Source organism: Alexandromys fortis, unplaced genomic scaffold, assembly GCF_014885135.2.
Source record: "Alexandromys fortis isolate MF-2015 unplaced genomic scaffold, M_Fortis_MF-2015_v1.1 scaffold_61, whole genome shotgun sequence".
NCBI lineage: Eukaryota > Metazoa > Chordata > Mammalia > Rodentia > Cricetidae > Alexandromys > Alexandromys fortis.
Genome location: NW_026067962.1, coordinates 9,656,895 through 9,682,745, shown reverse-complemented (window position 1 = coordinate 9,682,745; position 25,851 = coordinate 9,656,895). Strand labels below are relative to the sequence as shown.

The following is a 25,851-nucleotide window of genomic DNA, read 5'->3' as shown; positions in this document are numbered from 1 at the left end:
TGCTCCTGATTCCACACTAGAAATAGCAATTATTCTTATTGAAATTTTATGGTTTTAAAAAACTTCCATCATCTTTGTGAAAGATCATTCTTTTTCTTTTGAGAATTTAAGTTCTTCACATAGGCTCAGAATTTTCATATTTTTTTTATGAAATTTAGTTTATCTCCCCTCTGAGCGCTGTATTATTATTTTATTATTTAAATTTATTTATCCTGTTTCTACCTAAGTCAGAATTATCTATGTTAAGCACCACCACATAGAAATTTCTTATAACCAGGTAAAAAGAGTAATTTAAGAATAAATGAAATTATTTCACTCTAAGGATAATCTTGAGAGTAGAACTTAATATAGTTAAATTTCTAACTGTTTTTAAACTTTTAAGTTGGGGAGTATTCTTAATTTCAATTCTCTACATTAATTAACATTAATTATTATCAGTGTGAATAAAATAGAATTTGTCTTTTTCTTCATGCAACTATAAGACAGTATATTCTCAAAGAATTATTCTCCTCCTCACTTTTTCAGGTGCCAAGGTGGTCTGGATTGGATACTACGGCATAGTGTATAACTTGGTGAAGATGTCATGGGAGCTCCAGGGTGATGAGGAACAGGATGGACTTAGAAACTTGATATGGCAAACATTGCAAAAGATCAAGGATTATGAGCAAGACCCGCGAATCCAAAGTGCATTAACTATAGCCCAGGTAAATCCACAAACTTTTCCTTCTATTAGCAGGAATCATGTTTGTAAGTAGAATAAAGTGTTGTTCTGATTGGCTATTGCTCTTGCCCTTGGTCACTTCCCAGAGATTAAAGGTAAGTCCCTATTGCTGAAGACATGGTGAACTTTGGATACAGGACTCTGAGGACCTTACTTGAAAGTCTTCTCCCTGGGGGTAACTTTTATTGTCCTCAAAGGTGCTATGAAACCTGTCAAGGGGATGCAATCAATAGTCTCACACAGCTGTGAAGCCTTAGGACCACAACTATGATTGGCAAGGCAAGATTTCCCTAAGGGTGTAATAGTGGCATTCATATCTTGGTCCTAACCAACAACTCTCTAACTGGACTTTAGGGTAGCTCAACAGAAGCAAAATCATTCCTGATGCTGGAAACAAAGCCGACTAGTTGAGGCTAGTGAAATAATGGATCTAGAAGAGAACACATGACCATTAACTTACTAGACCAGCACACTTCTTAACTGTATTCTAAATACTTATTCCACTGTTAGCATAGCTCCCAACTCTCACCAAAGTAGCTTCAATTTGCAATAGACAGAGAGCATCAGAGAAAACCATAACTGGTCAAAATACAGAGAACAAGTTATCATGTGATGGCAAGGCCCAATGGGAAACCTTTACAACACAATTCCTGTACATATGGCTCAGGGGGCATCAAAGATGAGGGGAAGAAAGATTGTAAGAGCCAGAGGACCAGGAAGTCTGCTGTAAGGTTGCTTTTCTTAGAAATGACAGGGAAGATTTTCTGGGTGATACTTTAAAAATATGGCCATCTAAATAAGACCTAGATAATGACAATACCAAAAGACATGCTAACATGTAAAGAGGATATCTCCAGAGGTGACCCCTAGATAACAAAACAACAAAACCCTACAAGTCACTAAAGGATGATGACAGCAAGGGATGAGCCCCTTAATTGGCTATCCAATACCAGTGGCCAGTTCTGAAATCATGTACATACAGACAACACCAAATGGAATCAACAGATTGTGTTTATATATTTATGAATACACACACACATACACACACACACACACATATATATAATTTATATAATTTGATAGGGAGCAAGGAGAAAAGGACACAGAAGGAGTTGAAGGTAGCAAAAAGAACAAGAGGGAATGATTTATGTTTTAGTAATATAAAAAAATCCATCCTCCAAAGCTATAGATACATTTCTGATTCTTAGACATTCCAGAAACAATCAATTTATCATATATAAATGGCAGGAGAAAAGGGTAGTGTTGTGGGAGGTCCTTCTGCTCCTCCAGCCAATAGCCGCTGAGATACCAGCCCATTGGGGTGTGGTCTCTCTCTCTCTAAAAAAGCGGCCACTTCCCTCCTCACGCTCTCTTTGCTTCCTGCTCCTTTTCGGCGACTAGACTCCTTCCTGATTGCACAGAGGGCTGTTGTCTGGGATGGTGATCTCTAAGTTTTTTCTCCTTTAAATAAATACCACCCTATTAATCATAATTCCAAACTGGTGTGGGATTGTTTATGACTTACGCCTTCAGGGTAGATTATTGAATTTTCTCTGAAAAGAAAAAAGGGAGGATATAGATATGATAAGATAAAAAGGTAGATTACTGAATGTAGCTTTCAAAAGCAACTCTGTGAGTTCAAGATCAATGCAGAAACAAATTCATGTGGTGGTGGCCTACACCTTTTAATCCCAGTACTAGGGATTCATGCTTTTAATTCCAGCACTAGAGGGAATATAAAGTGGGAGGAGAGAGAGGCTTAGTCTGTTTAGTTTGTGGTCACCCAGCCTTGGTAGAGGTAAGATGCCTTTCTCTAGTGGCTTGGCTGCTTTGTTTTCTGATTTTATGGTTGAACCCCAGTTTTTGTCTCTGTGTTTTTATTATTCATTTTACATATAAATAATATGATAATAAATAATGGTTTAGATTTAGTTGAACAATAATTGTTAATGATTAAAGTTAAATACACAATTAAAAAAAAGAAAGGAAAGCCCTGATTGCTGTAATTGATATGGGATGGTATGGGTGGCACCTTCTGATAGGAGCCCAGATCAAAAGGGCACGACAGAAAGAAGATCGCTCAGATTTGCTGGCTCAGCCTTCCCCTTTGCTGAGTTGATTCATGCTGCACGTTGCTGCTGCTGCTGCAGACCGCTTTGCTGCTCTTAGACCCAGAGTCTCCAGGCCTCCATTCTTTTCTAAGGACTTTCAGGACTTCCAGGAACTTCCCAGGTTTTTGACACCAGGTGGTGACATCATGGACTGAGCAACTCCTGGGCTTCTTCCAATGTGAGAGATTTTCAGTGGGTCTCATCCTACTGAAGAGACACCCATCCCCAGTGGCCAACCACTGATGGTTCTCAGCTTCTCAAGTGTGAAACAATTGTTACTATTTTAATATAAGCTGATACTAATAAATTTTTTTAATATATGTTCATTCTATTGGTTATATTCTTCTAGAGAACCCTGACTAATACAGAGAGAATGAATGATTTCCTGAGAAAATAAAAAAAAATAGAATTGATTTAGTGTATGTAGGCAACCAAGATGAAAGCATCATCAAATTATATAACATGGTACTTAGTCGTGACTACCCATATACTTATGTGTGCCTATTTGCCCTTGAAAACTTGTTAGATAATAAATGAAAAGCATGAAGAAGTTTGTCAGACTTCAACACTGGAATGACCACAGAGAAATGAAGCAATAGAGTTTAAATTCCAACTTCATATAGTCACCTGGACTTGGAGCAAATTACACCCCACGGCCTCGGTTGTCTTATGTTGGGAATCCAGGTGCTCCGGAAAAGTTACTTGCTCTCAGGCGGAGTTGCTGTTGGTCACACAGAAGAGAGGGAAAACCCCCACAGAGCACAGAAGCCCCAGTGAGGAGTCCCTAGTACCAACTGCAGCCCAGTACAGACACACCGTCTTTGGGTGACCTTGAATGCATTTCTGCTTCAGTCCTTCTCAGAGAGTGAGGCCTTCAGTGCATTGGTTTCCTGTGGTGATTGAGTTAATGTTATAAGGTAAATAAAAGTTTGCTAAAAAAATAAATAAAAAGATAAAAAGTTGTGTTTTAAAGATTTTGGCTTCTTAATAATTCTATAATGGAATTATGGGAGAAGGGGATACTGGCATTCAATATGAAAACATAACATCAAATGTTGATAAACTTCACATGAAGAAATTAGAATAAAATTGAAAAATATTTTGAGGGAATAGAAGATACCACACAAAGGAAACCAATTAAGAAATGGTTTTCTTTTGTAGTGTCTTCAAAGGCTTCCCAGACTTGCTGGAGTTCCTTTGGTTTTGAGAATGACTACTGATGTTACTCACAAGGTTCCAAAATAAGGGTTGGGGAAGCTGAGCTGGTATCGATCGGTCTCTCCTGGGGATGAGTTACTCTTCCTCTTGGACATGACTGTGAATGAATTTCTGCACTTGAGCAAGTGTTCTGGTAGTCCCTCAGGTTTCCATCTTTGGTTGGTGTTGACTGGCATGTTGATCGAGGCTCCACTTAATAAATTGCTTGGAGAAATTCACTGCGAGGGGCAAGTGTTCTGTCTATGTTTGTTTTCTTTAAAGGCATTTGTAAACAGACTGGCTAAATACTATGACTTGCTCCCTTTTCATGGCTGTTTTCCAGCTTGCTTGCAGCAGTGAATAAGTACCTGAGACATCTAACTTAAATTTTCCTTTTCTCTGGACTCATTGGCACTCCAGTCCTTTTCCTTAAATTGAAATTACCTTTTCCATTTTCTGGTGGCTTTCGCTGGATGACCATGCATTTCTTTCCAAGAAAGCCATTTTGAAGTGGCTGAGTCATTCTCCTGAAACTGCAGATAGGGCATGGCAGTGATGCTTCATCTGCATGGCACCGTGGAGTTTCCAAAATGCTGCCATTTTTTCTTTCTGTCTCATGTCAGTCTTTCTAATGTTTCATTACCTTAAAGTGTTGACAGAGGTTTCTGTCCCATCCAGTCTCTCAGCCGTTCAGTCCCAAAGAAACACACAGAGGCCTATATTAATCGTAAACTGGTTGGCCTATTAGCTCAGGTTTCTTATTAACTCTTATATCTTAAATTAGCCCATAATTCTTATCTGTATTAGCCACGTGGCTTGGTTCCTTTTATCAGTGAGGCATTCTTATCTTGTATTCTCTGCATCTGGGTGATGATTGCAGACTGAGCCTTTCCTTTTCCCAGAATTCTCCTGTTCTGGTTGCCCCACCTATACTTCCTGCCTGGCTACAGGCCAATCAGCATTTTATTAAAGCAATACAAGTGACAAATCTTTACAGGGTACAAGACCATTGTTCCACAGCATTAAAGTATACTTTTTTTCTGTTGTTGAAGTATCTTGTTCTTTTGGAAGTTTAAATTAGTGATTAATTATTCAATTATATAAATAATTATTATGGGTCTAATAAGCATTAATAAGAAGGTCAGTTGATTGACTTCACTGTATACAGTGTATTCTTAAAGCGTGTGAATGGTCCCTGTTGATTTGGAGTCTGTAATCCACATTCTGAGTACAAAAGGAAACTTGGTTGTCTATCTTTTTAATCCTTAGTATACAGAGAGTGAGGATCTTTAAAACTATGTGAGATTAGGAGGCTCTTTTTTTCCTCCCTTGGAAGAAAACAGAAAATTGATTGTCCACTGGAACTAAAATACTTTAGCTTCACCAGTTTGCCATTAGGCTCCATGTAAGTTTTACCTTTATTTTTTTCTGTTGAGAACTTAGTATGAAACAACACTAAAAAGAAAATATCAAATCAATTGTAGTGCCCACCAGCATATCACTTAATAGTCTCTCTACTGGGACTTGGGGCTGGAATTCTTCACAGTCTAATATTCTCTGTGACCCCCCCCCACTGCTGACTATGGACCCTTTGGAAGCAGAACGGGAATGGTACTCAGCATTCTGGACATTTTACAGAGCAGCATAGGCATTTCTGTTTCAGGGCCTTATACTTTTCTGTTCGTTTCTATGACTCCTTTAAATTATGTCTGCCGTTCTCTGATCTTTTATATACTTTCTATGCCTCCTCAAATCTCAAATGGATAATACTGCAACTCAGTAAGCCAGTTCTTAGTTGTGTCTTCTATAATTAGAGTTCTGTTTATATGCCTGTCTTCTGGGCCAATCATTTGATATAGGCTGTTCTTCTGTTTTCAGACTTTTAGTAAATATCTATAGATAATTACATTTGAAATTCATAAGTCAATCAGACATAGCAAATATATTCGATGCTAGATAATGCCGGCAACACTGCGGTACTCAGCTGATAAGTAGACAGGCTAGACAAGGGTTCAGCCACTACACATGATAAGTCATTTTCAATGTTCAGAAGACTTTCCAGAGGTAGCAGTTGCTTAAACCAGGAAATGATTGGGAGGCAAGTTTTCTTCAGAGAAAACTCTAACTTAGAAATTTCTGAAAGCAATTATATTATTTTAGTGTAAAATTAAGTCAGTATTAAATTAGTATTATATAATATGACATAAGTATATGTATATGAGGAAGAGCAAAAGACAATCAGTTTAGGCCTGTCTTCTATCGGGGCTACTTAGGATTAGATAGAGCCAATTAAATTACTGAACAGCAAAAATATGATTTCTAGACACAAACCCCAAGGATCTACTGTGACTTTGAAATATCATTTAATTCATCTTGTATTTGCTTACTATTAGCTAGCATAAATGAAAAAAAAGTTATGTTTCCTATAGGCTAATATAGTTTTCCAGATAGCAAAAACAATCCCCCAGCTTTCTCTTCAGGCTGCTGTTGCCTATGTGTACTGGCTGACTCCTTGGGGACCCAGAGCCCCAGGGTTGTGATTAGGGCTGATTCTGGACAGGACTGAAAGACTTGCTGAAGATTTCATGAAAGCGATAGGAGACTGTTGCATGTGACCCCCTGTGTGCTCAAGGCGGGCCACCTGTTCTTTGCTGAACTGTGGGATCACATTACTCACAAATAGAAATAACTATGATGACTAGGAGATTGGGAGGAATTACTGTGGTGATCAGACAACAGGGGACCTAGATGTTTTTTGAGATTACTTCTCAATTTCAGCTGGATAGAATATCTTGATGAGAATGTAATTGACACCAGTAAAGCAATGTGAACCCTGCCTTCCTCTGTCAAACAGTAACCTTCCCAAGTGTCCCATGTCACAAGCTTGTTAGTGAAAACGACCTCTCAAAGGGTTGGATATAGGCAAGGCTTTGTTGGATTTGAAATTCCAGACCACTTTGTTGTTGGATGTGCCCTTGACTATAATGAGAATTTCAGGGATTTGCATCACCTTGGTGTCATTAGTGAAACCGGAAAAGCCAAGTGTAGAGACTGCGGTTAGAGTTGAGTCTGCAAATCTGAGGCCTCCTATTGATGTTACACATTATCAAGTGTTCTGGTTCTGTGACCGCCTGCTTAGTCATGCTTTTTGCATGAACATTGTATGAATTCTATGTTTGGTAATTTTAGAGATGTCAGTTGCTATATTCCCAAACTTTTGATTTGCGCTATGAGCCTGTAGGCAGACTATGTGTGCCCTTAGATTGTTGCTTAACTTGTGAGTAAAAAAATCTCTTAATTAACCACTATTAAATAATAATACTGAGATTGTATCAGTAAGAAACATTTGGGGAGAAGATACATTCACTTTTAAATTGGTATTTTGATTTTTACATATTCAGGAAAGAACAGATGTGACTGAATATTGTCAGTTATACCACTGTGCATTCAGAACAGTCTAAAGCTGTCAGTCTGATGTCAGCAACAGCATCCATGAGGTTTTGCTCAGTTGGATAAACCTGTGCTTCATCAGGGTATTGGCAACTGTTTTCAACTGTTTCTTTTTAAAATACAAATAAATAAATTCCAAAAATTAAAAAGGTAAAAATATAAAAATGTACTTATTGAGCCCTGCTAAGTCTATTTTTACTTAATATAAAAATTCAAAAAAGTCTAACACAATAGTCTTGACATATGACTTTTAGTATGTTGCCCAGGAGACATATTCTCCAAAAATACATCAATAATTTAAATGGGAGATTAAACATATAGTTAGCCCCATCAAAACACATTGCACATTCCAGACACTCATATGCTGCTATGTTATATTACTGAGAAATAAACCATTGCTAAATTCGAGTAGTATTTGGACTGAAAACATAAATTATGACATAAATCATTGATAGAAGGTGGCTGGGTACAAAACCATTTCTTAGATGATGAACTACTATCAGTAAGCCTTTGGCTGACGTGTCTAGTGGGGAAATAGTTTGGATTGTGCAGTAGTAGGCATGAATTTAAAAGATACATTTAGAATAGCAAAGTGTGGATATTTGCTTGATTATATATATATTTTATATAAAGACTCTAAATAGAGCAATTTGGTGAGAAAGCTATCTTCACTGAATTTTAGTTGTTTGGTAATTTTGTAGCGTAAAATTCATACACAAAATTCCCTGTATGTATTCAAAATAATGAGCTACAGCTTTGGAACTTGTAGTATATAGCATTTGCTCACATTTTGTTTGAGACTCTTTTCTTGACATTTTTATAACTTTCCCTATTCCAAGTCTAGATTTGGATAATGGCAAATTTTACACAAGACCAAGTTTGAAAGATGCTTACACATGAACGTCTTTTGTGTCTTTTCCTGGAACCTCTTAGCTATATTGTCCCAAAGTCATCCACTAGAAGATGAAATAAAACATGGTGCCAAGCAGAGCCCTCTTAGCTCATGCCCTTCCCTCCCCAAGACTGGTAAGTCTCCAGCGGACCCAGCAGCACAGATGAGTGCAATAAAATCACGACCATCTTTCTGCTGTTCCCAGCTCACGACTGCCCTTGCAGCGGTGGGTTAAGTAAATGGCAGTGTTGTGAGGATGATGACCTTAGACGTGATACTCCTACACAGTCAGTTTGGGGTCTGAGAACTATAAAAATGGGATTTTATTCCACTACATTGTATTCCTTTTTTTTTTTTGTTTGAGGTTTTGAGCTGAGGATTTTTTATGCTAAGACTGGTCTCAAATTTGCTATGTAGTAGCCTTGAATTCCTGACTGCCTCCATCTTCTAAGAAGCAAAATTATAATCATGTAACATCCTTCTGTTTCACTCCTGCTATTAAAAAAAAAGACAGTAGGGCTGGAGAGACGGCTCAGCGGCTAAGAGCACTGCCTGCTCTTCCAAAGGTCCTGAGTTCAATTCCCAGCAACCACATGGTGGCTCACAACCATCTGTAATGATGTCTGGTGCCCTCTTCTGGCCTGCAGGATACAGACAGAATATTGTATACATAATAAATAAATAAATACTTTAAAAAAAAGACAGTAATAGAATTATTAAAATTCATAAAGTGTTTACTATATGCCCTATATTTAGTTATTAAATTACCATAAGATTATGATATATGTTGCTTTTACCTTTGTTTTGCAGATGTGGAAATTGAAAATATAAATGAGGGTTCATATTTTCTCCAACATTAACTCTCATTTAGATATACAGCAACCCGAACTGCTTGAAGTCAAACCCATATTATATTTTGGTTCCCCCTTCCTCTGCTGAATTCCTTTAAAAAAGTGTGAGTGTATTGCTTGTGCACATTTGTGTGTGAGTATGGCACATGCATGCTGAAAAAGCCACGAAGAGCAAGCCTGTAAGCAGCTCCCCTCCGTGGCCTCTGCATCAGCTCCTGTCTCCAGGTTCCCGCCCTGTTTGAGTTCCTGCCCTGATTTCTTTTAGTGATGAACAGTGATGTGGAAGTGTAAGCCAAATAAATCCTTTCCTCTCCGCTTTTTGTTATGGTATTTCATCACAGAAATAGTAACCCTAACTAAGACAGGCGGAAGTTGACAGAGGATCATGGGAAATTGTTGTGACAGAGGTGACTATGTTGCTCTTGGGAAGATTGTGAAGATTGTGGAAGAACTTTAGAATGTTGGAGAAGCCATTGCGTATGAGAGCTCAGTGGGCTGTTCTGCAGGAGCTTGGAAGATTAAAATGTTGAGAGTAAGGCAGATGATGGGAGGCCTGGATAGTGAAGTTTCAGAGGGAAGTTTGAGAGGCCCTTATGGATTCTATTGGGGCCATTTGCAATTTTGAATCAATAACCTCTGGTTCTGATCAGCTGAAGCTGAGGAAACAGCAGTGATTAACGAGAGACAGAATCACCTAAGGGAAACCTTTGCTTTGATGGGACGATTGATGGTGGTCAGCTGGAGTGAGGAATTAGCAGGCATTAAGAGGAGACCAGCTTCACTGAGGTGAAATCTGGGAGGTGGTTCCTGAGTCTCAGCGCACGGAAGCGTCCACGTTCCAGAGGTGGTCAAGGTTGTACTTTCATGCTAGAACTTGCTCATGTATAAGAACCACCCGGGTGGTACTGGTTTGAAGTCACGAAGGGATCATGGACAGCTAAAATTTGGTACCGTGAGAGGCCAGGAGAGGCCATTGGTGAAGTATAGCTTCACTAGCAACAGAAACCTCAGAACTGAAGGGGACATGCAGGGAGTTGAGGCTTGGTATTATGAAGGGAGCCCAGGAGAGGCTAGGTCAAAGTGCAGACCAGTTGTAACAAGAAGCCGCAGCATTTTGGATGTGCCAGTGCCATGGGACAGCCAACACAGCAGCAGATGTGGAGTGGGGTCTTTCTAAGCCTATGGGACAAGCCGTTGTGTGCTGCAACAAGCCCCCAGGAGAAGCCCAGACTGTGGAAAGTGGATCCCAGAAGTCTGACCCTGAGCTTTGGGTGTTGGAGCTGGTTTTATTTATTTATTTATTTTTTCCCTGTGGCTTATTTGAGCCTGTCCTGGAACTAGCTCTTGTAGACCTGGCTGGCCTTGAACTCACCGAGACCCCCACCTCTGTCTCCCGAGTCCTGGGATTAAAGGCATGCATCACCACTGCCTGGCTTTGGTTTTATTTTCTTTAGATTGTTAACTGTGCCTTGGCTTTTTCCCTCTTGGAATAAGAAAACAATTAGCCTATTTTGATTTTACATGAATCTACAGTTGACAGACTTTGAACTTTTAAAGAGATTTTGGAGTTTTACAGAGATTTGGATTTTAAAAGTGATTTTGAATTTTTTTTTAAAAAAGATTGAATTTCAAAGTGTTGGAATTTGTTAAGTTTTTTACTTTTATGTTTATAATATCGTTTATATTGTGCTGTTTATTAATGTGAGACCTTGGGGATGAACAGAATACAAAAATATTATTGTTAAATAGAGTTGTATTAGTTTGTCATGTTGACAAGAGGTCAATAATCCTGTCTAGAGGTTTATGACAACCTTATACAAGCTAGAGTCATTTTGGAAGAAGGAATCTCAACTGAAAAAAGGCCCCATTAGATTGTCATATGGATAAGGCTGTGGTGCGTTTTCTTGATTGGTGATTGATTGGGAGAGGGCCCAGCTCACTGTGGGTTGTGTCACATCTGGGCTGGTGGTCTTGGATGCTATAAGAAAGTAGGTTGAGCAAGTCATGAGGAGCAAGTCTGCTAACAGCACTTTCCCATGGCCTCTGTATCAGTTCCTGACTCCATGTTCTTGTCCTGTTTGAGTTCTTGCTTGATTTCCTTTGATGATGAACAGCGATGTGGAAGTGTAAGCAAAATAAACCCTTTCTTCCACAAGTTTATTTTGGTTATGATGTATCACAGCAATAGTGACCCTAAGACCATGGGAAATCTGGTCCTCTGTGTGGATGGAGTGATAGCTGGTTCTCTGTGTGGATGGAGTGATAGCTGGTCCTCTGTGTGGATGGAGTGATAGCTGGTCCTCTGTGTGGATGGAGGAATAGCTGGTCCTCTGCGTGGATGGATGGATAGCTGATCCTCTGTGGGGATGGAGTGATAGCTGGTCCTCGGTGTGGATGGAGGAACAGCTGGCCTTCATTGTGGATGGAGGGATGCTGGTCATCTCTGTAGTGGATGGAGGGACAGAAGGTCCTCTGTGTAGATGGAGGAATAACACTGGTATGTTGGGATAGATTTTTGGTATAAATGTTTTCTTTTTAATGTAAATGTTGTTATTTTTCTCACTTCTTCACCATTTGGATCTCCTTCATTTGTGAGTTGGAAACCCAAAAGTCTTTTTATATTCCTCAGTTATTTTTATAAACTTGAGATGTAACTTTTTTCTGAAAGTTATCCAACATGATTTATTATTTTTCACACAATTTCTGCTGCGTCGCTCGCGATCTATTTCAATTCACCCCTCTGTGATTCCCACACACCTCTAGTCACCGTGGGTTTTGCTTTCATTTTTGCTCCTCTTCTTCCATCTCCTGTTCCTCTCCTTGTTTGGCACTTCCTCATTCTCTGGTATTAAACAATGTTGCAGTGTATGGTTTAATTTTTCATGCATTGTACTTTCTGGCACTCTATAGCTTTGTGCCTAGCATTAAGTTTTATTGAAATAGAAACAAAGATATGTAGATTAAAAACGCTTAGCTCTGATAGATCAAAGGTGAACACTTAAGAAGTAAAGAGTTAATGGAAATTTTTAAAAGGCGAAGACTTCACACATTTATCCCTTCTAATCACCAGGTTCTCCCTATAATAAGGCATTTATCCTAACCTCTAGGTTTTGTTTATGTGGGTTGGTTCATATATTACACAATTAATATTTGTCTGTGGCAGCTAACATATTTAGAAGATTACTCAATAGTCTGTGTAACAGTTTTAATTGGGGCTCAGCATCATCATTTTAATACATAATTTATCTGTCATATTTCTTGTTGATTCAGATACATGAACTTTCCATCAGAATATTTTATCACAAGCAGTCTTGTACATTTTGGCGCAAAATTTCTCCTTGTCTCATATAAAATAGCTGATACTTATTTAAAAAAATTAACATAATTGGCATTACCTATTCTTATGGCATTTTCTGAGTTTGTTATAGTGGATGCTTCTACCTTCTTATGTTTCCACCACCTTCCTCTTCGACTTTTGTTTGTAACTTCACCTTCAGTCTCCTTTCTGCTTTTGGGTCATATATGTTCTATTGCCTCTTCCTTGGCACCTAGTTTTATTTTCTTTTTGTTTCTTTTCTTGTTTGTTTTGTAGGCTACACACACACTTACACAGATCTATATAATACATGCATACATTACAAGCTAGGATCTGCATGTGAGAGAGAAATTGTGTTTTTAATCTTCCTGAATTTGGGTCACTTCATTTAACATTATACTTTCCAGATTCATCTACTTTTCCCCAGAAATTTCATAAATCTGATTTTCTTTTGTAGAAACGCTGATACTTAAATAGTTTTTGTTATGCAGAAACTGGAATTTTACATGGGTTGACTAGACTGGGTATTGAAAAATGAAACGGTTGGGTCATAAGAAAGGCTTTCATGAATAACCCAAAAAGCCTCCCAAACTGTTTGACAGCTCTGGCTGCTTTATCTTTGTCATAGGTTAAGATTCGAGTTGCATGTGTGCATATCAGGATGTGTCTGGGTGACGCACATCTGGACGTAGTGTGATTTAGGTGGTAGGGAATTTATTTCAGGTTTAATTTTACAATTTAAAATTTCAGTGGCATCGTAGTTGCCTTGCCTGTTTTTGTGATAAAATACTTTGATGAAAACAAGAAGGGGAAGGGTTTGTTTTGTCTCATGATTCCTGGTTACAGCCCATCTCAACAGGGAAAGCCAAATGACAGGAGCTTGGGAGAAGTGACCACGTGATATCAAAGAACAGAGAGGAATGGACAAATGCATGCAGACTAGTATTCATGTTTTTACGTAGTTCAGAACCCAAATTCAGAGAATGGAGCTACCTACTTTCAGGCTGGGTTTTTAATCTCAATAACACAATCATGGCAGTCCCTCACAGGCCAATGAAATCTAGACAATTTGCCACCAAGACTGTCTTTTCAGCTGATTCTAGGTTATGTAAAACTGACATTAAAGCTAACCACCACAGGTAGTCTTATAATCCAAGATTTTTTTTTATAGTGGGACAGATAACATGCAAATTTAAGCATACAATCAATTGCTTTATTATTATTTCAGTATTTTTTTTCTTGCCTCATTCTTACGTCTTTGGTCATAAAAGATTTTTCTAAGTTTATTATTTGATGGCATAGATGCTATCGGCTTTATGAGAAGTGATCTCTAAAATATGTCCTTAAGAATTTCCATACTCAACCTACCAAAGTAGTTTGCCGAAGGCGTCTCTCTCAACACCACTGTTAGCCTCAGTCTTTGCCTCCCTCCGCTCTTGGTGTGGCTATGTGGAATTTGGATTTCTTGGATTCCAAAACCAAGACTTTTCCCCCTGTGCCTCTTTCCAAGTTAAGCACACACACTCTCCTTTTAAGACACTAGTACCGTCACCGTTTGAGAGCTAACCAAATGTCACATCAGATAAGCAAGGCAGACCAAAGTCAGTGTCTAGAAGATGAGCTTATTTGACCCATAGGTTACTGGGCTGAATGCTTTGGCTCCATTAAAATGGTGCTTTTAATTCAGAAGGAATGGGAAAATTTTCTAAACAAGTGACCTTTATTTTACAGTAAGGCATGAAGGATGAATCTCTCTCTTTTATTTCTTCCTTTGGGTACTCTGTTGATAGCATTTGCAATACAAAACTCCAAAAAGTTTAGTTGTTTATTCCTACACGTCCTTCTGCTTCTTTAATAACTTACTTATTCCAGAAGTCCTACAGGACCATCTTAAGTGCCTTCTTTGATGCTGCTTTGGAAGACTCTGGATTGAAACTGTTGAGAAGATGCCCTTCACGAGTGACTAAAACGTTCTTATTTTTAGCTGTTCCCTTAATACTCCACGTGAGAAGGGAACATTAAGAACAACACCTGTACAGTGATGGCTTGTGACTTAAGAAATCTGGCCTAAGTTAAAAATCTACTATTACACTCTTATTTTTGGTACTGCCAATAACTATGTCGATAACAAAAGCTTTGCTCTTTCCTGTCCTAATTCCTTGCTATCCCAACTGGTCTTCATGTCAGACAATACTGTAACTTTCCAAGAGTGACATGCAAGCTTGTGTTATAACCTACTGTGTATGGTATGGTAAAGATATGTACTAGAGTGTCTATGGAGTTATACAGACATCTTCTCATGCATGGAAATCAAATGTGCATTTTGTATAATAGACTTTAAAATTTAATGAATGTAGGTAGAGACTGCTTGTTCATTTCCTGACTGCTTAGACCCGAATAATCACACAGAATCTGTATTAATTACAACACTACTTGGCCTATTAGCTTGGGCCTCTTATTAACTAACTTAAATTATATTAAATTTTAATTCTTAAATTATATTAAAATTACATCTTAAATTTCTATCCATTTGTGTAAACCATGAGGCCGTGGCCTACTGGTAAGGTTCTGGGGCATCTGTCCCTTCAGCAATTACATGGCGTCTCCCTGACTCCGCTTACTCTCTTCCTATATCTCTTTTCGGATTTCCTGCCTGTCTTTATTCTGCCCTGCCATAGGCTGAAGCAGCTTTATTCATCAACTAATAAAGCAACACATATACAGAAGGACATTCCACATCATTTCCCTTTTTCTGTCTAATTAAAAATGAAGATTTTAATTTTACACATACAAACAGTTATCAAGTAGTAATTATAGTTACAGTAGTTAGTCCATTTACATTTGAAAAAATAAGAAAAATAATCTATCATCTATCCTATCTTTGTGAGTCTAAAGCTTTATATCTAATTTATCCTTTATCATAACTAAGGAAAATAATAACTATCTGTCTTAAACTCTTTAAAGACCCCAGAAGGATATAATATTACCTAAGTAAATAGAAATTGCATTGTAAGTAACTTCCAAAACTCTAGAATTGCCAGAGACATTTTATTGCTTGGACCAAAGTTCTTCTGTAATGTTGGGGTATCCGTTTTCAGCCTATAGGCCCATACTATCCAGCAGACTTTTCCATGAAGCAGAACATTTGAAGATCTGTTCTGCCTTGTAATAGTAAAGTTTATTAGTTGTTTTCTTCTGTGACCTGCAGAATGTCTGGAAGTTTCTTCTGTGAGGCAGGAATCCTGAAGGGCCATCTGTCACTTTTCTGTGGGTCTTGCACATCCAGTTCATACAGCATACCATAAAGCAGTCCAGGCAATGCAGTTTCTTACCCAAATGGCTAGCCTTGTCATATTGAAGACGAATTCCATAACAAGTTTCTTCAATGCCCATCAACCTCTCTGAGGTAATTGGTGCTGCCAGAAGCAGATATTTCTCACAGTGGAGGAAAGTCCAAGTTCTCAAAACATTTTAAATGCCATATTCTGTAGGTCTTTGAAGTGCTGAAGAATGCCTACCCTTCTGAAATATATCTCTGTACATCGAGAAAACCTAACTAACATGACTACAAGTTTGACTATTATAGATGACTAGCTATTAATCTGTATTTTTAAGTAAACATTACATTTATAAATGAGCTGTACAAACACAATACCTTAAACAAGAACAGGAATACATATACACAATGTAACAAATCTACCTCAAATTTGTATCAATAGATCAAGATCCATACCAATTGCAAAGTATTTATTTCTATATCATATCCTCCTTTTTTATAGAAATTGACTATCATGATAAATTACTTGCAATAAATCTGCTTTAAATGAAAACAATAATTTATAAACAGTATTTGGGAATTTGGGTGTAATTTTTTAGATTACATTTTGCTGATTGGGGTGCTGTCAATCAGGTCTTTTAAATAGTATCCTGTATAGTTAGTACATCTCAGCCATCAGTCCTGAAGCTGTTGTGGACGTCAGACCACCTAGGCCTTCACTTCAAGGGATTTGTTTGATCAAACCATATTATCCTAGAAGGAAGGGGTCTGTTTGATCAAACCATATTATCCTAGAAGGAATCCACAGGCTTTTATTTTCTGTGAAAACAAAAGCAGAATCTCTTTTTCAAAGCAACATATCACTAGACTTAAATTTTGAAGTCAAGATACCTTTAAAATATATATGTTGATGTAGCTTAGCAGCCCTCACAATCAAATGTCTCTCTGCAGTCAAAAAATTAAATACAATAGTATACATAATCCAGACTCTCTGTGTATTTTTCATCTTTATGCAACTTTTATAAATATTTTTACTTCTTTAATCTATGTCTGCCTGTACTCTTTTATATTACTTTTACTTTCTCTTTAAAGACTTTGTTTTATTTTTTAAAATGTTTTTACTCTGTCTCTTCTATCTCCCAAGCCTATGTACATTTTTTTAAAAAATTGTTTTTATTGGGCTATATATTTTTCTCTGCTCCCTTCCTTCCTCTCCTTTCCCCTCCTATCCTTTTCCCTAATCCTGATGCTTGCAATTTACTCAGGATATCTTGTGTTTTTCTACTTCCTATGTAGATTAGATCCATGTGTGTCTCTCTTAGGGTTTTCTTTGTTGTCTAGGTTCTCTGGGATTGTGAATTGTAGGCTGGTTTTTCTTTGCTTTATGTCTAAAAGCCACTTATGAGTAAGTACATACTTTATTTGTCATTTTGGGTCTGGGTTACCTCACTCAATATGGTGTTACATTTTTTGAACACACTGTGTCTTGTTTAGAGTTTTTTTTTAATGTCTGAATCTGTCCTATTGTGTATCTGAAATCCTTTTCTGACAAGGAGCATTTTAAAATGGTAAGCAGTGTGGTCACCTTGGCCCTGGATGCTGGCTCCACCTCTCTAAGCCTAACAATATGGTGGAAATAACTTTTCTGCCAGCTCTGGGACCAACAGGTAGGAGTTGTGCTTACCACTTCAGTTTGGGGAAGAAGCATGAAGTACATAAAATCTTTTTTATCTGAGTAAAAGCTAAATCTGCCATGCAGCGCACTTCATGACCTGCAAATATCTCTGTGTATGGTGGTAGGAATTCACCATGCTTTCATGCCTGTGTATGCCTAGCAGACTTGATTTGGCAGGTTACCCAGGCAGAAAGTGCTGAGCTGCTGGCGTGCTCTCAGCTACTTTCCTCCTAACCCTGAATGGGTGTACAAGAAACTGTGTCCAAAGTGGGTGGCAGGCCATGTGCATTAGTCCCAGTCATTCAGGCGCCATTTTTGTAGGCAGAGATTGCTTGTTTGTTTCCCAACCTCTCAGACCCGAATAATCACATAGAAACTGTATTAATTACAACACTATTATCTCAAGCTTATTATTAACTAACTCTTATATCTTAAATTAACCCATTTCTATTAGTCTGTGTATCACTACCATGAGGCTGTGGCCTACTGGTAAGGTTCTGGGGCATCTGTTTCCTTTGGCAGCTACAAGGCATCTTGTTGACTCCGCCTACTCTCTCCCTATATCTCTGTTCAGATTTCCCACCTGGCTTTATTCTGCCCTGCCATTGGCCAAAGCAGCTTTATTTATCAACCAATAAAGCAACACATATAGAGAAGGACATCCCACATCAAATGAATAATTTTTTAATTTAAAACTTCAATTCATCTTCATTACTGATAAATCCGTTGCTTAACTTCATTATGTACTACCATATTTTGTATACTTTTTAATCTGTAATAACATTCTGTCATCATTAATCTTGTTATATCTGTTCATAATATTTGATGCTTTGGGAGGTCTGGAGAGAGGTGAAAAACGTAACAAGAATATTTAAAGTGAAAATCAATTCTGAATAGATCCCTAAACACAAGTCCTTTGTGCAACAAAGTGAATATAAACCCAATATAGAGAAAAAAAACCCTGTTATCTACGCATAGTAGCATAATAAACAAATGGTAATTAATGTGTTTTGTTTGAAATGTTTCAAGAAAGACTTGTATTGAGCAAGGCTTCTCCATGCTGGGGCTTCAGTAGCATATGTTGACACACGCAGGAGAAGCTGTCACGTATAATGGCTCTCTGCCATCTGGTACATGACCTGGAATATCAAAGAGAAATATACACACTTCAGATGAATGTGTGGCTTTATTCAGAGTGTTTTTGACTCATCAGGTAAAGCCCTTTGTGGTTATAATTTCACGGTGAGATTGTTAAGATGGTTTTTGATACTTAGTGATTTTTCCATAGTCTCAATACAGTCTGTTGAGCAGACAAGATGGTGGTCAGTCTCCATCAGTGTCTCTGTGCACGGCTTTCTATTCCTTCATGTCTGACTTTCCTTTTGAAGAACTGTGTCTCATTAACAAAATGCTGAAGTCGTGGAATCTTGTTGAAGACTGCAGTGGTGCTCAGAGAGCCTTTGCAGTACACAGGCGAAGCAAAGCACTAACTGACACATTAGCCTCACGTAAGGCCACAGCCCTCCTACCATCGTGGCCAGTGTGGCTCAGGGTGCAACAAGTGGCAGGTGGTTCATGCCCTGTCAGCAAATGGTACTCAAAGACTCTCTTGCTTGCACTACATCCTGCTCTTTCTGAAAGCAAATGCCAAGGAGGCGCTGGCCTTGAGAGAGGTAGGGTCACAAAGAGCTGGGAAACACGGTCAACTTCCACGTTCAACTTTTGCAATTACTCTTGGGCAGGTTGTTAGTCTTCAACTCAGCTGTCGGGAAAAATGTACAGCCAGATTGAATGACTTACAGAAAAACCACATAACTTGTGAGTGGGAAACATGATATTCTCATTCAATCCTTACTTTAATCCTGATTGTCATTTTGCTTTAGACTTTAACGTCCCTACAAGGGTAGAGACTGTGACTCTGCATTTATGAAACTCTCCATGGTGATGAGAAATGATGCCCTCATGATCAGAATTTCAATAACTAAGAGTTACTCATGCTGCTCTTCTTTGTGGGGTTAGAATTCTTATAAAAAGCAACTATTAGACCCTTAACTTTGCAAAAATGTTTACCAAAAAAAAAATAAAACAACTTCATTTCTAATATTACTTAAGAAACTGTGGAGACATCTCTCATCACTAGCAATCTGAGCAGTAGCTCAGATTTTGTTGCATTTTCTATATTTCCTTAATTATTGATTCAAAATTCGGGACTCTGGAGAGCTTTTGCCTTTTGGATCGCTAGTGTATCCTGTTTCCCTGGGAGAATTTCTGCTTTGCTGAATTACCATCTACCTACCAGCCTGCATTAATGCTGGCTTCCACATCTTTATTTCCACTATGAAATCAAAGGGCAAACATCTGCTCTTGCCTGTGGTTAGAATATGTATGTAGGAGAACTCACCATCAGGAATTCTACTCATACAATTTTAATTCTAAGCTTCATAGACATTAAAAATTGTGATTTTTTCCCCAAACAAAACTAAAGGTCAACTTCTAACAATCCATCAATAAATACAACCCTGACTTACTAAAGCCTACAGAGACATCACTTCTGAAAAAGTGATGAAAAAAAAGGACATTCAGTGAAAAAGAAGAAAGTCTTTTTTGGTGGGAAGTTTTTATAAATAAGGAAAATATCTGTTTGATTGAGATATGAGAAGGCCTTGGACATCAATGAAGGGTGGGATTTCCCTGAGCTTCCAACAGTATACCAGAGGAGAGATGAAGGAATGTCTTCATCTTGATAAACCAGCTGACACATCAACCTATACAGCCAGTTCTACCTTGAATAGAAAAAAAGTGAGGAACAGTCAAATGAGACATGATGAAAACAGCATCAAAAGTATAGGGTTAGAGGAATGCAGCCTTCCATACAATGTGGTGTTTTCCATATATGATGTTATGAGAAGACATTATTTTTGCTGGTCTAGATACTCGTTCATTCTTTTATTCATTTATTGTATCCTAGTTGTTCGTATGCTCATAGTAATGTCTTACATGTGCGCTATAGTGTATGTTACTATATATCTTAAAGCGTCTTTTCTAATGAGAATTAAGACAATTGGTAAGTTGAAGACACAGTCAGGTGTGACTGACATCTTACAAAGAAGGCTTTAGACTCCAAAGTGTTAAACAATGTCCTGTACATCATGTTGGTGTTCTGTTTTGCACGAGCCTATCGACGAAAAGGGGTCTCTCAAAGATGAATTGTAGGCTCTCTGCAGAGGAAGTCCAGCCCCTGATGGACAGAGTGCTCATGGCTTTGTAAATCCCTCTTTTTATTGTTACACATACCACACTTTTGACAAACCAATTTCCATACACCCAAATCTCTTAGCTGGAGTTGTTTGAAGGAACCACTTGACTAAGCAATCTTCAGCCATGAAACCTCCTGGTTTGCCAGGTCCTCTCATGATGGAGCTTTTAAAGGCTCTGAAATCTTTTAGAAAGAAGTCAGCTAAGAAGCACTGACTTTAAACAAAACATAGGTGCTCTCACTCCAGAATTCAAGGCACATGCAGTGGCTCTGTGGGCTCTCTTGCTACACATCACGACAGCCATCACGTCTCAGACACAGTTGTACTTTGTGTCTCAGGAATGCTCAGCTGTAAATAGTCTGAATGCAATTGTATACTGAATACAGTGTGTAGACATAATTGAACTTAAATGCTTTAAGAGTGGATATATTTCAATGAGAATGATTGATAAAATTCTTTTTTTTCTTGAAACAGCACAACAATAAGGTTCCCTGCTTTGATGATGTCACTTACTAACATTTAATTTCTCTTTTTAGTTGGCAAAATTGTATATACTTTTAAGTCCAGTAAGGTTAATTGAAATTTATATATACTACGGAATAACTAAATCAAGCCAACCAACGTGTCTCACATGACTAACATTTAAAGTCTTCTCTTGACATTTTTGAAGAAAAATGACACAATTATCAACTGCATTCACCATGCTGTGAATAGATCTTTTGAGGTCACTGCCTCCTTTACACCCAAAATTTCATGTTCTTTTTTAAAACACATGTAAAACATTTATTTACGTTCACACATACATGAAATAAAACTTTATATCAGCAATTCAATATGCTCATAATAGTTCATCTGAATGGTGAACTTGTGGGAGCTTTTAAATTTGAACTTTAAAAATATTTTTGTAGACTTTTTCTTTGGCAATTTCATACGTGCACAGAGTACATCCAGGTTGTTCCCAATCACACACTCCCCTATTTCCCTCCTATTCCTGACATTTCCTCACCCGTCGCTGACGGATGACACGCTCAGTCTCATGCAGGTGTAGTGCAGACAACCACATCTGTAAGATCATTACTGCTATGGCTGTGTCACGCTGAGGACGTAGCAGTTTGTGGATCTTTTCCCTAGCTTGTAGCTTTTAAATTTATTCTGCTCTCTCTGTCACAATGTTCCCCGAGCCTTCAAGAAGATGATCCAGATGACCTTTTTAGGGATGAGTTCTCAACTGTCATGCATTCCCAACACTTGAACATCCAGCAGTATCTGTATCCACTGCAGTTCGTGACAAACGGAAGGTTGTTATTATCATTATTATTATTATTATTATTATTATTATTTGGCATGGATCCTGGGGGATAAAGTTCAGTCCTCATGCCTGCTGGGGAGGTAACTCTATTGATGCAAGTGTCTGCTCAGCTCCAACTGCTCACATAGATGTTATAACAGGAACCTCAGTCATCTAAAATGAACTCCATGTGACGGTGAAGAGCTTTGTAAAGACCAATGCTATTCAGAAAAAAAATTTAAACTATAAATAAAAACAAACAGCACCCAACTTATAATCTGTAAAATATAACATGTGAGGTTTTAGTAAATCTCCATTTGCTATTACTAAGTCAAGCCAAAGAAAATAAGCCTCTGAATTTTTAAAAAGTGTTTAGAGTTAGCCTTGGTATCTAATACATAGTGGAGATTTCAAACAGTATCTCAGTTTGAATAGAATTTGATGAAACATTTTGGAATTTTCCCACTGTGTCATGACTTTGGTATACAGCACTAATTAGCATCTACTGCTTTGAAATATAATATTGTACTTGATTAATATGCGTAGTTGTCTTAGTTGGGATTTCTATTGCTTCTATGAAACACTGAAACCAAAAAGCAAGTTGGGGAGGAAAGGTTTTATTCTGCTTACACTTTGATATCACTATTCATCATCGGAAGAAGTCAGAATATGAACTCAAACAGGGTAAGACCTGGAGGCAGGAGCCAATGCAGAGGCCATGGAAGAGTGCTACTTACTGTCTTGCTCCTCATCTTACTCAACCTGTTTTCTTATAGAACAGCCTAGGGACGGATCCATACACCATAGACTGGGCCCTTTCCCATTAAGAAAATGCTCTGCAGGCTTGCCTACAATCATGTTCTATGAAGGAATTTGTTAATGGATGTTCCCTCCTCTCAGATGATGACAGTGTTGTCAAGTTGACATAAATCTAGCCAGCACAACAATTTTCATGTTTTGTGTGTCTGTAATAAATAAAAATATAAATAAAAATAATAAATAAAAATAAAAAACAATGAATAAAAATCCAAAAACATAAAAAAAATCCAAAAAACTTTTTCAACTGTTGCTAAATGCAAAACTATTATTTTTACAGTTCTTTTAAAATCCATTCTCTGGAAATGTTCTGTTCACTTTAGTGGGGTTCTAAGCTATAAGCAGAGTAAAGAAAATTTCATAAAATAAGGATACAGCACTTTAAGTGCTTGTTTTTTATGAAACTCTTGTATGTCAACTGTATCATATTTAAAATGTTAATCTTATCATTACATTAAAGAATTACCTAATGTGAACCAATATGCAATTGTTCTCTTTACTGAATATTGCTTTGTTCCTTTTTTAAATTGGGGGAAACTTTTTTATTTCAAAGATTATTTTTACACAATTTTAATTACATTTATTTATTTTTTTGTGCTGAGTATACTCTGTGTGTACAAAAGGTGTGTTATGAAGGCCTGAGGACAGCTTACAGAAGTCTGTTCTCTCCTTCCATGTGTGGGACTTGTGGGTCAAGCTCAGGTCATCAGAGTTTGGGTCAAGAACCTTTACCACCGAGCCCTTTAACTGACCCTATGAAGGTACTGTTATTCAAAGAAAATGAATATACACTTTATCTTTTATTAAATGACTTGGATTTTCCTTTAACTCAATCATATTCAAACTGCTCTTCTTTTCACTTCAACAGGCTGAAATAAACAACCCAGTCGACCCTTTTACTAGATACAGCACAAAAGTTGCACCAAGCCTAGGCGAAGAAGTTTTCTCTAAGTACGTTGGGTGGAGGATTGCCAATACGCTCTCCAAGCTCTTCTTCCCTTCTCTTGATGCCCGTGCCCTCCCTTCAAAGAAGTCAGCAGAAACTGATCTGCAAAGAAAATACGTGGTCAAAACACAGCAACCCACAAAGCAGAGAGTTCTACATTTTGTTGTAAAGTAAGTGAACAATGTTTTGTTACTCTAACTCATGACAGTTCACAGGGACAGACATTATAATCAGGCGACATATTACTAACTCAGTTTCTCTTTTACAGTTCTTGGCACAGCCTCCTTCTAAGTGTTTTATCCTGAGGGGAGGCTCTTCAGAAAGCTGCAGCCTTCTCAGGAATAATCTCAGAGATCAGCACACAATGTAAATCCATGTTAATGTAATTTTTGTGTAGGAAGAATACAAGTAAAACAAAAAAATACACCCAATGTTCAAAAGTTTTAAGGTTTCTACATACAATGTGTATTAAATACATGTAACCTAATAGTCTTAAATAGTAATCATCTCGTAAGTTGCAAGTATGAGGGTAATTGTTATGGTTTATGCTTTAAATATTTGTGAATGTCTTTAAGTTTACTTCTAATGTCTTAGGAAAGTGTAGAATTGGGATACATTGATTTAGGTAATTAATTTTCAATATGTATTTGCCATATCTTCAATAATAGCTCTCTTCAGGGTCTTATGATACATATTATAAATGTACGTAGATATTTTCCCTACTTCTAAACTTCTGATATATTAAAAAACATGAAGAATCCCATTATGGATTTATACTATGAGCTATGATTTGCATTGTTAAATATTTCTGTAAAGTTTTATTCAAAACAGAAAGATTTTATTTATTCTTCAACCCAGCTCATTTAAAGAATACATTATATATTAAATATATTTTTGCTATTAATTTTGACAGTATCACAGAGAACTCATATGAATTCATTTTTTTAAACATTTCTCTTTTGTTGGTTTAGATTTTAGTCGAGCAGGATATTTGTAGAAGATTGATGATGGTTAGATTGTATTTTAAACTTTTCTTCCTTATACACCAGATTATTTTAATATTGCATTTGCCAGTTCTCCATATGTTAGAAATTATTCTTTATTGGCTTTATTTTGCATCATTTTCCTGTGTGCTCTGAATCTTTTATTTCTTGCCTGATCTGAACACAGTGAATAAATTTAGCTGGTCTAAATCACTGCTGATAATGTATCTATAAATTTAGATTTAATTATGCATTTTATTCCCATTACTGCAAATGACTTTCCTTAAGTATTTATCTTTATTTATTACTTGCCTAAAATATTATTGATTTTTAAATGTCTACTGAATATTTAAAAAATACTGCCTCACCTCCACAAATACAAAGTATATGACTGTCCATAGGCTTACGGATTGAAAATTGTTTTCTTTGTGTTCTTTACTAGTATTTGAACTTATATGTAGTTCTCTAGATAAGTTCATTGCTAAATATTTCATCTATCTTGTTCTTAATATAGTCTTTTCTCGATATTTAAGCCCCTTTAGTTGTTTCTCATGTGTGTTCCAGGCTGTGATGTTTTGTAGAGTAATTGGCAGAGACTTAGTAAATTCCCTTGGAGATTAGTTTTCTAGCTACACAGTTTTATCAAGTACAAAGGTTAGTTTTTCTTTCTTAGTTCTCACACGTTTGCCTTCTTTCCTTTCTCTTACATGCGTATTGTTTCAGCATCTCTCTGAAAAATAAACTGGCACCATGAGTGTAAACCTTTCTTTCTGCCTATTTCTACTCAAATATTTTCTTTGTTTTTAATGTTACTTGTGATGCTGGCTTTAAGGCTGTATTTATTTCACACTGATTAAGTTGTATTTGTAAAAATCTGTTTGTCCTGTTTATTTAAGTAGGGATAGAAAAGGACCCACTGTGCAAGAAGTCAGTAAAAGCTATCTACCTACCTATCCATCCATCTATCCATGCATCCACCTACTTACCTACCTATAGGTAGATCCATCTATCTACAGGCAGATAGGTCTCTCTCTCTCTCTCTCTCTCTCTCTCTCTCTCTCTCTCTCTCTC

At 37.4% G+C, this 25,851-nt stretch overlaps 1 protein-coding gene across 1 annotated transcript in view; it reads left to right on the top strand.

Annotated features, from left to right (window-relative positions):
* Tmem232 (transmembrane protein 232) overlaps positions 1-25,851 on the top strand; it is a 264,584-nt gene that overhangs the window by 110,546 nt on the left and 128,187 nt on the right. The window contains exons 11-12 of the mRNA XM_050153493.1: positions 526-704; positions 23,720-23,967. Of these exons, the coding sequence (XP_050009450.1) occupies positions 526-704; positions 23,720-23,967 (427 nt within the window). The remainder of the gene's footprint in view (positions 1-525; positions 705-23,719; positions 23,968-25,851) is intronic.